Below are 13,819 nucleotides of genomic sequence, written 5' to 3' on the forward strand. Positions count from 1 at the left end.
TGCTCGTGTTTAAAGCTTTGCAGAAATAACACAAAAGAGCAGCGTGCACACACAGAATGCCCCATCGCAGCGCACAAATACACCACTGAATTGAGTCTTCTTTTACTTATGTTTGTGCTTCAATAGATAAAAGGTCTATGGTTTTGCATAAAAGGACTTCATCTTGCTAGAGTTTATTGCTGTTTCTAAATCATGTTACTTTCTACTGGGTGTCTGTTAGATCACAACACTGGAGCAGAGAGCGCTATGAATTGTTCTTCACATGCTCAGTAAGTGAATTTTAAAACTTAAAAGAAAAGAAAAGGCTCAATAAACTGTTGCATAGATCTGTTGCATAATTTATAATATATATACTTTTATAATATAATACTTTTGCGCAATGAAAGAATATTAATAGCCTATCTTGTTCTGTCATATCTATCATATGTTGTTGCCTCATTAAAAAGCTGTGATATACATTTAACAGAAATGTATTTTAATTTTATAGTATCTTTGTATAGATATATTTACTTGTTTTTCAGTAGATTTTTGACACTGCACATTTTTAGCACAGAAGTCTTAAATGCTTTCTTAACTGTTGTCATGTTATAAGCTGTCATCAGATTACTGAATTTTTTATTTATGGATGTCCCAATCAGGGTGCAGGATATTAAATTTTCAAATAAATGTTTGTGTTATATATTTTGGTTGCATTTGTGAGTTAATAAAAATGTAACTGGTTGTGTAAAATTGGCACATAATATCATAATATCGTTATATTGATTGATATACCCCTGAATCGTATCGCAAAATTTTTTGAGGTATCAGAAAATATCGTATTGCTGGCTATATCATATCATATCATATGAACAGCAACAGGAAGAGACCAGAAAACATGTGAGAACCATAGTGTTTTTTTGAGAACCGTAGCCTTACCGCAATCTCCCGTCCTGAGCGGCAGCGCCCCCTGGGATGACTTTGGTGATGAAAATGCTGGGATCTTCACCAATGTGAGGGTTATCCGTGCCACCAGCGATACTGAAGCCCAGGCCTGAATTCCCCTATACAGCAGAGAAGAAACAAAGTTAGATTCTGGAGGAACATCAATTAAAACATCAATCTATGCTTTGGTCAGCGACTATAGGAACATAATGCCGGCTAAATTCAACTGGCAATGTAATATGCAAAATGTTTTTGAAATTACATTTAATGTGCAAAATTTAGGCCAAAATGGAAATTCAAACATATGAATTCAATGCATTGGACAATGTGTCATTTGATTTATTTAGGCTATTATTATCTTCATTCCATAACTTGATAAAAGCAATCAAGGAATCAAAAATAATGCACCATATTTTTGGGGGATATTTTTAATCTACACTAAATGTGTATTAGTAGGGTTTGCTTAAAACCTTGCTTGAAGACGCTGGCACACTGAAGAGATTGATTAGTTGTTGCAGCCCTAGACAGGGAAATAGCTCTTACCACAGTTAAAGTCAACCCACAACAATGCACGAACCAGCATTTGTTATAGTACTAATACAACAGTAATTATTTCTTTGCCTTTTACAGTGATACTCACAACATGTTTAGATGAAGGCTCTAATAATGTGGAATTTTAGGCAACACACTAACAACTATAAGCCAACATGCAAGACAAAGAGCAAGAAGAAACGATGCCCAGACAAAAAAAAAAAAAAAAAAAAACACCTCCAGAGCTCAGTTGTGGATTGCAACGACAAGTTATTCCGTTATTGCGATTAAGAAGCAGGCTTTAAGTTGAGCTGACAACAGCTTGTGGAGGAGCATTGTTTATTTATGCAGAGTTAATAAATGTGCACTACAGAGCAGTGCTGAATTGGGTCACAAAAAAGCTCACGAGAAGGGGGGGAGGTGGGCCTTAGGCAGAGTCGGGGATTAAGTCTTAACTGTGAAAGGCAAGATGGTGTTCTTTTTTCCTCCCTGGTAACTCTGCAGAGAGTGAGTTGGTTAGTTGGGAGTGTTTCTTATGCTTTTTCAAGCGCTGATGGCTCTGACTGCATTATAATTGACGGACTTTGAGCTGTTAAATGGAGTCACTGCAGAGGAGTATTTAAAGCTTTGGCTGTGTATCCGCTTGTACTTTAGGAATGGCTGCGGGAGAAGGACACAGTAACCTGAGTCAGTGCTACACAAGCTGTTCAGGGGGGAAATAACGGAGCGAGATCTGTGATACAATTCTAAAAGGATTCATCTGGACACTGCTCAGCTCTAATCTACAGTTTGTTGTGCAAATTGTTATCCGTCAATGCTAAATCAAAACCAACCACATTTACTTTACAGGATTACTGTGAATTACTTTTTGGTGCATGTTATTTCAAAGAAAAAAAAATCTGTCTGTCTTTGTTATATTTATGAATCACTTTGTTATATTTATGAATCACTTTTCATGATTCAATCAATTTCCAATGGATAAATTAAATAATGGATAAAAAGTCCTGGCCTTTATTTACTCATTGAATATCCTGTTCCACTTGGAGAAACATCAAATTATGACAGTAAAATGGATAGTGAGTTCTGTTCCCAAACATACCTGCAGATTATTTTATACAAAGTACTATGTCTTCACACTGGGCAAGTACTCTGGTTGTACTTACTCTGCACTGCAGGGTCACTCTTACTTGTATCCAAGGTAAATCATCACCATTAACCAAGTTTCCATCCGGTTTTTGCAATGTTTTGTTATCAACCAAGCAAATATATGCAAAAAAATATTTGCAAAATTTGCCATCTCGAGGCTGTTTCCATCCAGTTGGCCTTTTACAAATAAAATGGTGTGCGTGATGATGTCATCCCTAAAAAACTGAATTTTTTCAAAAATTCAAAAATTGCAAGTTTTCTTTTCTCTAAAAAAATCTGCCCTTGAGACGCTTCTGCGTATATCGCAAATTCGTAGCTATCTTTTGCATCCCAAATATTTGTAAAATGTACAGAGTGATGAGACAATTAAAATCCGCCAGTACTGCTTATGTTCACTTATAGGATTAATGTTATTAAATAGTAAATATAAGACGGTGGTGCAGTGGAGCAGCTCATCTGACTTTATTTGACGAAGCACAGGTTTGGACACAGAGCAGCTCATTTTCCCTGTATGCAAAAATGTTTAGGGTCCTTAAAAAGACAGGTACACTAAAATATTCAGTCTTTGAGTCTATTCAGCCTAAAATTGTAATAATCTTTAACACCTTGAACAGTCGAACCAGTCACGGTTTGACGTGGCCGGGAACGCATTCAAAGCATAAGAGTTATTCGTTCTGATTTCAGCGTTCAATAACATCAAACCGATCAAAAACATAGAATCGCTGTTAATTTTTCTTTTCAGAGACAGATGCAGTTATGACCTAAAACATTTTATTTATGTATGTATAACCTATTTTTTTTTTTTTTTTTTAATCGTCTGCATTAGCTAAACTGAGGCTTATTGCCACATAACATTTCTAAAATTGTATTAGAGCTTTTGGAGTCAACTACTTTATGTTCCTTATTTCCTTAATTTATCTAAGATACAATTCTATAGGGCTATTAATAAATTGCACTTATAAAATTATTTAATTTACAAGTGTCATGTTTGTGATTTTCATTTGTCATGTAGCATAGAACAGCTTCTAATCAATAAATCGAAACAGACTCACAATTTTATGACAGTAGGCCTACTTTTATTTATTAAGATACAGAAGTAACATTTCTGTATTTTATTTTACCTTTTTTGTCAGTGTTGAAAACTCCAACAGTCTTCCTTAATTTGACAGACTTATTTTTGTCAAGCTGCAGAGACACTATTTTCCTCAACCTTATGATGCACCTTTGAACTATAGGGAAGCGGTGCTTTAATAGGAGCAACACCACGAACACGGACACTGTGTATAGGCTAATAATGTCATTTATTTGCGTTAAAGCCCTTTTTCTCGACAAAAAGTGTTTCCAAACCAATTTTTGCGACATTTGAAGTATCGACAGAATTTATGTGCTAAAGATAAATGGAAAAAGATTGTGTCAATATTTGAGAAATGGCATTTCCATCAGCTATATCGCTAAACATCTTGAAGCGATAAACCTTTTTTCCAGCAAAAAAAATCCTTGGATGGAAACCTGGCTATTGTCAGCCCTAATGATGTCATCATCAGCTAAAACGCATATGCAGGTTACTTTATTTCCTGAACAAGTGTGGAACCAAGTCCAAGTTGCTTTCCCATTCATGTGAATCGTGCCACAGTTCCACCTCAGACCACCTCCTACAGGTAGTCTGGGGTTCTGTACCCCAGTGCACTCCTGCCATGACAGCTTTCACATTACCAATTTTTCATGCAAACCATGCTCTGTTTTGAACTAAACTGCCAGTGTGAAAGCCCCCTTGGTGGCCTGTAGTAACTACTGTATGGTGACACCAGAGAACAAAAGCAAGAAAAGCAGTATTAGTCAGTCCACTCACCCTTTCCAGTGTAATCTCCTCATACTCAAAGTCAGCCTCGGTACCGTTAACCTGTAAACAAAACATGTCAGAGACTCTTAATATATTTCAATACTCAACAATTCATTATCTTTTACAGGAGAACAGCATTCATTTCATGGATTGTTTAGTAGACTGATGCATGTTGGGTATATAGAGAAGCATTCAGGAAAATAAAACAAATGCAAACAGACCAAGTAAACCTTCTTTCTTTCTTTCTTTCTTTCTTTCTTTCCTTCCTTTCTTTCTTTCATCAGTTTTGGTTATGGAGACAGCCTGGTGATGAACACTTTTTGGAAAATACATTTGTAACTAGGAATTCAATATAAATTTCCTTGTTATGGCCGAAAACTGATAAACAAGCAGATAATAAAATTCTATACTATTTTGTCTAAATGGATTAAAAATAAATCTAATAACTATAATCAGTCATTTTAAATAAAGTGAATTTAAGCATTACAACAATATAATGCACAGCAAGAAAAAAATAACTAAGATTATAAAAGCATTAATGGCATAGATATAAACTAAATGTTAAAATAAAGGGAAATGAACATGCACAATTATATATCTAGTATCTGCCAATACATATGCAGTATTTTTTTTTATGTATATACAGTCACACAAAATTTTAATGATGGTTACGGGAGGAACCCTTGTGTGTCACCAGAGATGGACAGTATTTTAATGTATTTAAAATACATATTTAATTACTTTTGAGTATTTTGTCATTTGTATTTTCCTTAACAAAGAAAAAATCAAATGTAATTTGTAATTAAATACTTTGAGAGAAAGTATTTTGTATTTAAAATACTAAAAATACATTCAAATATCTTATTTATTCTCGCATACAATAACTTTCATCACCAAGCTTAAAGGTAGGGTAGGTCATTTTCGGAGAGGCTAGCAATAGCGATCTAGCTTTGAAAGCATAAGATCCCACCCTCCCTTCAAAGCGCCTCCAAAGCCACGCCTCCTTCAGAACAAATGAACGCGCACAGCACAGAGCAAAAGCATCACGAGAGACGGCGTTAAATTACCTCATGTCTCAAAGCACATAATATTACAATAATAATGAACATAAACAACTTAAAGAGCTCTGACCTGTATCACCTGACTGCTGCAGATTCATTTTGGCATTGGTAGTGTTGCCACTGAAATGCATAAATTCGAGTCACGGACTGCTCCTAGTATAACGTCACGGGTTGCCATCTCTTAATTATGGTAGTTATAGCGTGAGCACAGCATAAGATCATTGTTTTAGTTCAGGAGGAACTGTAACGGTGCACTCACATGGGGAGTTGGCGTCAACGCTTGATGGAGGGCATCTGAAACTTGGTGCTGACGCAGCCATCATAGTGACAACAGCGAATCACATTACTTTCCGGTGTAGCATGAGTGCAATTGGCTAGCGTCTGCACTAGGGTATTTGCATAAGGTGATCTGATTGGCTGATGTTTGCGTTGGCGCTTGAAAAGCTACGAAATTTTTAACTTCTGCCACAAGCAACGCGAGTGAAGCGACCCACAATTCAGTTCGGCAAAGTATGACCAAGGTCCAATGAGCATCGCCATTGAACCTTGGAGCAGTGGTTGAAGGTTACATTGTCTGATAAGTCCCGTTTTCTTCTACATCACGTCGACGGCCATGTACGAGCGCACCGTTTACATGGGGAAGAAATGGCACCAGGATGCACTGTGGGATGACGGCAAACCAGTGGAGGAGTGTGATGCTCTGGGCAATGTTCTGCAGGGAATCCCTGGGTCCGGCCATTCATGTGGACATATATTTGACACGTGCCAACTACCTAAATACTGTTGCAGACCAGGTACACCCCTTCATGATGACAATGGTGATCCCTGGTGGAAGTGGCCTTTTAGTATAATAATGCACCATGCCACACTGCACACATTGTGTACAGGAATGGTTTAAGGAACATGATGAAGAGTTCAATGTGCTCTGGCCTCCAAATTCCCCAGAGATCAATCCAATTGAGCATCTGTGGGATGTGCTGGAACAACAAGTTTGATCCACTGTGCTCCACCTCGCAACCTACAGTACTTGAAGGATCTGCTGCTAACGTCTTGGTGCCAGATACCACAGGACACCTTCAGGGGTCTTGTAGAGTCCATGCCTTGGCAGATCGGCACTGTTTTGGGAGCATGCAGAGGACCAACAGCATATTAGCCAGGTGGTCCTAAAGTTTTGGCTCATCGGTGCACACTTTTTTTGTAACTTCTGTGAAATCTCATTAACCAATGAATAAAGTATTCCACAAAAACTGTCATGTTCTGCTCATGTTCTGTGCAGGAATACATGAGTAATGATACCTACAAATCACCTGTGTGCAAGTGTAAAAATTGACCAATAGGTATGTATTGATTTAACATCAGTAGGTCAGTGGCTGAACGAGTTTATGATTATGGTTGAAAATGCAAATGTGTGTATATATCTTTGTAAGTGTGTGTGACTGATAAGCCCACTGAGGCAGAGAGCCATTAAATGAAATCAGTGACATGGTCGGCTAACATCAGGCAATGAAACATAAGAATAAACCCATTACACTGCCCCTTCAAAAGCTGATTTTAAGCAGCTGAGACCCTTACACACAAGCACAAGCAAACACGGCTAAAAGTCTGCATGTGGTCCATCAGAATGCAGGAACAGCTGACGATATTAACCCTGATGAGATTTGTTTAGTGCAAATCAGTTAAGTCTGACATTACACATCACAATTTCCAGGTCCAAACGCTCCTTCAGATCCCAAAAGCAACTAACGGTGCTAATATACACTCACGTGTGCTGTAGTACTACGCGATTCATTATTTCTGAATCGTTAAAATTTTGGTGCCCAGGACACTGTGAGCTTGGAGACTGTTGTGTACACTGCAAGTTCTTAAATGCTATAAATGAATAGTGCTCATAAATGGATGTTCATGTCTGTTTTTAGAAACAAATTAGAACAAATCTTCTGAGCTCTCTGCTTTAAGATTCTCTTTTGACGTATATTTAAACCTCATGACACTTAAATGACAAAGATGACCCTTAAACCACAGTGCCTATCCAATATGTGACTGCAGTCAAAGCAATTTTCCAGAAGAACTCAGCTTTGATTATGTAATGCATAGAGGGATTGGGCCTACGTATTCATTAGCACTGAAGCCAGCTGCGTCTGGTTTGGTCTCAGCACCATAGACAGTGCCACACTGACAAAGCCCTGAACATTAAGCTAATGAGCAAGGACATAAAATTCCATTCATTGATTTCCCTTTATTTGTGATTAGCAGTTTTCTAGATTTTATATTTATATTGAGTGTATTTAGTGTTTATAATCAGGGACTAAACTGTTTGCACAATATACACCTTTTGGTTTAGCAGATGTAAACTTTACACAACTATACAGTAAAATACTGAGCACCAAATCAGCATATTTGAACGGTTTCTGAAAAACCATGTGACACTGATGACTGGAGTAATGGCTCCTGAAAATTCAGCTTTGCAATCACAGGAATAAATTAGACTTTAAAATATACTGAAATGTATTATTTTAAATTCTTATCAATTTTCACAATGATACAATTTTTACTGTATGTTTGATCAAATAAATGCAGCCATGGTGAACATTAGGGATGTGAGGGTGAGGAAATTTTCCCACCAGATAATCAACGCATGACAACACTGGTAATACCGCTATCACCGGGTTAGGTTGGGCTGGGAGTGGACGTTGGAATTATTCTCTCTATTCTATCCGAATTAGTGGCAATTAGAGGGCGGCAATTGCTTGAATGGTGGTGGTTCATTAATGAAAAACACAACACCAAAACAGTACACTGACAAACTCGCTTATATTAAACATAGAAGTTTTATTAACAAAACAAATAAGACAGATTTATTAACAAAACGAATAAGCACGGCATACACCATGCTGACCTGTACGTGTTCAGTTTTTAATTTGTGTCTGTTCTTTAACTGAACGAAATGATTTTATTAATAAAATGGAGGTGGGAGGCGGTGCCACGGTGGGCAAGTGATGTAATCGGTGTGTGGCTGAACACCGTGTAACACTGGTAACACAGATAACACAGACTATCGCAACAAGCCTACTGAACACCGTATAACACCGGTAACACAGACTATTGCAGCAAGCCTAATGAGCATAAGACCTCTTTTTTTTTTTTTTTTTAATCTTACCGACCCCAAACTTTTGAACAGTAGTGCACATATGTTACTTTGAATTTGCCATTTAATTTATGACTAGGTGTGTAGATTCCTTTTGGCAGCTAGTAAATCTTCAAGTCTTCACATTATCTGACCAAATTCAATAAATGATAGAGACATTAGCCTGATTTAATTCTCATTTCACCTGAGCCACAGCAACACCACCTACATAATGTAGTTTCCTCTAAACAAGCCTACCTGAAAACATTATTCTAACCCCACTTGCCTTCACAACATAATTTCCACATGGTGTCAATTATGGTCCCTGATCACATAAGACAAAACGGCAGCGAGTCCCGTGAGGTTATTTACACTACCCAGATCCTGCGGCACTGCTGATACAGCAGAAAGCCTGAAGTGGAGGTTGAATGTGTGGTGCTTGATGAGAAAAACAGACGTAGTGGCCCTGAGTGGCACAATCAAGACTACTGACCTCACTACTCCACAGGAAGACTCAAGGGAAATAAAGCGGAAAGCAAACCCAAGAGATGTCAGTGCTGAATGAACACCACACTTGACTAATGGGCTTCAGAAATAATATTCCAAACTCTATGCTAACATGACATCGAAGGTCCAGAGCCACCCTGGTACTTGACTCAAAGTCAGTGACTTAAAACAGAAACCAGTAATAGCACATAGTCCGATAAATAAAGCATGACTGTAGAAAATAATATATCTTGTCAACGTGAGTTTAAGATATTGACTCCCTTAATGCACATTTACAGTAATTTCCACACTTATAGTACATCAGACATTATTGTTTTCATAATTTTTCATCAAAATAACTTGCTCCGACTCTGAAGTGTCTTTCTGCTGATGTCACCTAGGCTGCATGAGCTATTGGATAATGTAATGCAATAGCCAAATTGCTATGCTGTCAGAAATAGTGTATATTTTTGCAGAAAAATATGCTAAATTTATACCTTTAGGGGCACAACAGGTTGTCACTGGGGCACTACCTTTAAAGGAGCACCTTTGTACCTTATTTATGCCTAAAGGGGTATATTAGTACCTTGGAGTAGTAATATGAGGTACTACTATAAAGTTAGCTACTACTATAAGTTGTTTTTAATTCTAATAATGAACATTTTAGGTGTAAATGAGGTACAAAGATGCCCACTTGAGGGTACTGAGCCAATGACAAGCTATTGCATCCCTACAGGTAGAATTTTTGCAAATTTTTTTTAAGAGTATATTTAGGCATTACATTCCAGTTTTAATATTGGTGCAGAATGCCCATTCAATCCAATCAAATACATAAAAATACATGACATTACATAAGCAAAATGGAATGCCATTTCATGTTGACTTTAAAGTTTTACACCTTTTTCTGTTAAAAGTAACTTAAGTAACTTGGCAATAACAGCTTGATTACAAAAAGGAAACCGATATGTGGCATGCTGGTCTGAGGGAATTCTGCATTTCAAAATATAAAAAGTTAAGAAAGTGTAAATAAGTGAAAAAAATCACTTACATATGGAGCTGAATCCAAGCTCTCTGTATTTACCACGACAGGTGGTGGATTTGCCTGTAAGAGAAAACAGTCCAGTTAAGGCATTGATTCCAGCACATTTCCTGTTCCATCCAAACTGGACCTGGAACGTGATGCGTTTAGTAGATGCAGTAACTAGGAAAAGCTGTGTTAAGCTTGCAGCATTCTACACAGCAAAGGTATATTCACTTACTCTCCACATGACGCTACATATACCATCACTGGCATTCACACCATATTAACACATCGCTGCCAGCATACGTACGTACATGGCATTTTATACTGCAGAACATGCAATGCTGAAGCATGAATGCTATTACGAGCCAAAAGTAGCCTAAAATTAAATCCACTCTCTCTCTCACTCGCTCGCTCAAACTCTCTGTCTGTCTTTCAGTGGGGCTTTCCACTTCTTCCAGCTGGTTGACACGCAGATGCTATTAGTCAAGGGGAGCCGTGGTACTTTACCCGACTCTAGGGCCGATAATCCTTCAGCCCCATCAACGAGCAGTGGAATGGCAGGGATCAAGAAAAAATGACCAACAGGAAGAGAGCAAAAAAAAGAGGGGGGGGGGAGTGGGAAAATAGAGAAAGAAAGAAAAAAAAAGACCTGTGACGTTGATGGAGAGATGACAGCGGGCTCCGCAGGGACAGTGGAGATTGGGATCACAGGGATTATGAGAGTGGAGGGTGGGACAGCATCTGTCTGCTGAACAATAGCATGGAAGGGGAGAGGTCAGGTCACATATACATACACAACAACACAACATTGCACAACATTGCACAGGAACCAACCATGGGGGATGGATGCAAGTAGGTGTGAGCATGTGTGCAAGATTGAAGCAAATCCAAATGTGTGTTTGGGGGGGGAGCTGCGAGACACTCCGTTTGTGATTAATGAAGTATTCAGATGAGGGGAGAATGGAAATGAGTATGTGAATGAGAACACGGCCATAATCCACACAGTTGCACATGGTACAGATACTCCTGACCTAATCAACAAGCCACTGCAGATGCAGTCACTCTAGAGTTCTATTGCGTACTTATAATTTCCAGCTTGTTACAAATTTGTAAACAAAAAAAAAAAGTTTGCGAAGAAAAAAAAACTGTAAAGAAGACAAATTTAAAGTGATAGTTCACCCAAATATCTATCCATTTCACCAAAGCTTTCACGCTTCAAAAAGTTCATAAAGACATTGTAAAAGAAATCCATATGGAATGAGCGGTTTAATAATAGTCTTCCGATAAGACACGATCACTTTATATGATGAACAGATTTAATTTGGGCTTCTATTCTCATATAATCATATAAAACATAGATCAAAATATGCCCACACATAATGTACATAGAGCACACCAAGTAAGCCAAAACTTGCTTGCTTTACACACAAGAACCATGAGGTTTGTTCTCGTGCGTCATGCAGGGACGTTAGAGCTTCTGCAAGTAAGTGAGGTTTGTTCGCGCTTCAAGCAAGTACAGTTGAGCTGTCGTTGACCATATTTGATGTGCGTTGATCAATGTTGATTTGTGAATAAAAGCAAAAAATTGATCTGTTATATAAAGTGATATTGTCTCTTCAGAAGACTTGGATTAAACCGCTCGATTCAAATGGGTTACTTTTAAAAAGTCTTTATGTAACTTTTGAAGTATCAAAGCTTTGGTGGAATGGACTTTCAGTGGAGGTGCAGAAATCCCTCAGGTTCCATTAAAAATACCTCAATTTTAAAGATGAATGAAAGTCTTATGGGTTTAGAATGACATAGGGGTGAGTAATTAATGACAGAATTTACATTTAAATTCTAGTCCTACAGATGAAGTCCTGGTAACCTACTCTATACAACCACAGACACTTCTAGCTTCATAAGCAAACCCCAAGTCATAACACAATGCAAACATGCAATGCATTCACAGAGTTGCCACAAGGAGTGCCTTAGCAGGAATTAAATGCCTTCTTGGTGTTTAAAGAGACCACACACTCTGAGATTGCCTGTCGCTGAAAATATAGAACATTAAGTAAACAGCTGATAGTGAAAAAAAGGTTGGCAATTCTTTATAAACCCTGTTTGATCAGGGAAAACAATAGTAGGGAGGACGTCCTCAAGCCTTGAGTTGAAAAATTTTTCTTGAAACTTTAACATCACAGTTGAGTAGAAAAAAATCCAGGGGGTCTTTATTCTTTTTTGAGTAGAAAAGAAATGCAAGCTTTTATTTAAGTCTGATGAAAAACCGTCAGGTCCTGGGGATTTCCCTGACTGTAAGAAACAGATGGCAGCTGCCACCTTCCACCTCCATCAGAAGACAGCGTACAGTAGGTACATTTAACTAGCCAAGAAATTCTTTAATGGAATCTCATATAGAAGTGGTGTCAATTTGATCCCAATTTTATGATGTAAAACATGTGATGTCAAACTTTAGCGCCACAGTCACCTGTCAGGTTCTAAAAAAATATCACATGGAGGAACACTGGCTAAAGGATTTAATCGCTGCCTCTGTCATCTGCTCTTGGTGTCTGAGGCAGGGCTCCACACTCACACACACAGAGCAGACAGCGACAGGGAAATTGAGCATGTGTGATTACCCGCGTCTATCCTTCTTCAGGTCAAGTCATATAATCGTGAAAAATCAGTTTGCCATCAGTTGTCAGAATATGAAATCGATATCTTTGTTGTAGTATCCTTTCAACGTTTAAGGGAATTTGACATGAAAGATGAAGCATACAATTAATAAAATTAGAAAGCCATTTATAAAGGAAAAAAAATGCCCTCAGTGTAAATATCACAAATATGCACATTTTAATGTCAAAGCTGATATTACTGATATTGCTTCAGAATAAATTATATTTATACCACAAAACATCCTATTTTTTCTGGACAAGCAATTTTTTTACTCGGACAAGTGAATGATCAATTTACATGACAAGGTTTAATGTCGAGCCCTGCTGTAAATATAACTAAGGCAATATCTGTGGTATTACTTAAAAGTTAACAATGACAGTCAACAGAGAGCTTACATATCACTTATATAAAGCTTGAATGATCGAGATCAGCCGATTATGATGACAAGACATTGGTAGTCGGTACTGACTGCAAAAATTTTGATCGGAGCATCCCTACAAAATAGAATAAAAGTCTCTAAACTTATCATAAATTATGCTTTGTTCAGTTGTGACCTCCCCATTATCCAAACAAAGGATACTGATCATTTGTTTTGCTTGGATCCCTCGTAGCTAATTAGCCAGTAGTTTTCCGGATTTCTCCCCACTTTCATAACAAACATTTCTAGTTCTTTTCAAAAGGCTCTCTATTTCATTTATAGAAAGCAAATCATACTCTGATTTCAGTTGAAAGGTGACCTATTATGCCCCTTTTTACAAGATGTAATATAAGACTCAGCTGTTCCCAGAATATGTCTGTGAAGTTTCAGTTCAAAATACCCCATAGATTTTTTATTATACCATGTTTTAACTGCCTATTTTTGGGTGGGAGAAAAAACGCGCTGATTTGGTGTGTTTACCTTTAAATGCAAATAAGCTCGTGCTCCCCGTCCCCAAGCTCATGATTCCAATACATTGAGGCATAAATAATATAGGAAAAGCTCACCCAGCAAATATAATGGCACTTTTTCCACTAAATGGTACGGCACAGTA

General features: G+C 37.7%; 1 protein-coding gene across 27 annotated transcripts in view; it reads right to left on the bottom strand.

The window, feature by feature from the left end:
* dlg1b (discs large MAGUK scaffold protein 1b) overlaps positions 1–13,819 on the bottom strand; it is a 121,749-nt gene that overhangs the window by 34,680 nt on the left and 73,250 nt on the right. For 16 of the 27 annotated variants that reach the window (XR_007928213.1, XR_007928210.1, XR_007928211.1 and 13 more), the window contains 4 exons: positions 10,783–10,881; positions 10,158–10,211; positions 4,448–4,498; positions 916–1,040 (listed from right to left, as the gene is read on the bottom strand). Coding sequence is in view for 24 of the 27 variants with exons in the window: in XM_051883699.1 (XP_051739659.1) it covers positions 916–1,040; positions 4,448–4,498; positions 10,158–10,211; positions 10,783–10,881 (329 nt within the window). In the remaining 3 variants the exon portion in view is untranslated. The remainder of the gene's footprint in view (positions 1–915; positions 1,041–4,447; positions 4,499–10,157; positions 10,212–10,782; positions 10,882–13,819) is intronic. The other 11 variants (XM_051883723.1, XM_051883770.1, XM_051883774.1 and 8 more) reach the window with 2 other exon arrangements.

Source organism: Ctenopharyngodon idella, chromosome 2 (assembly GCF_019924925.1).
Source record: "Ctenopharyngodon idella isolate HZGC_01 chromosome 2, HZGC01, whole genome shotgun sequence".
Taxonomy (NCBI): domain Eukaryota; kingdom Metazoa; phylum Chordata; class Actinopteri; order Cypriniformes; family Xenocyprididae; genus Ctenopharyngodon; species Ctenopharyngodon idella.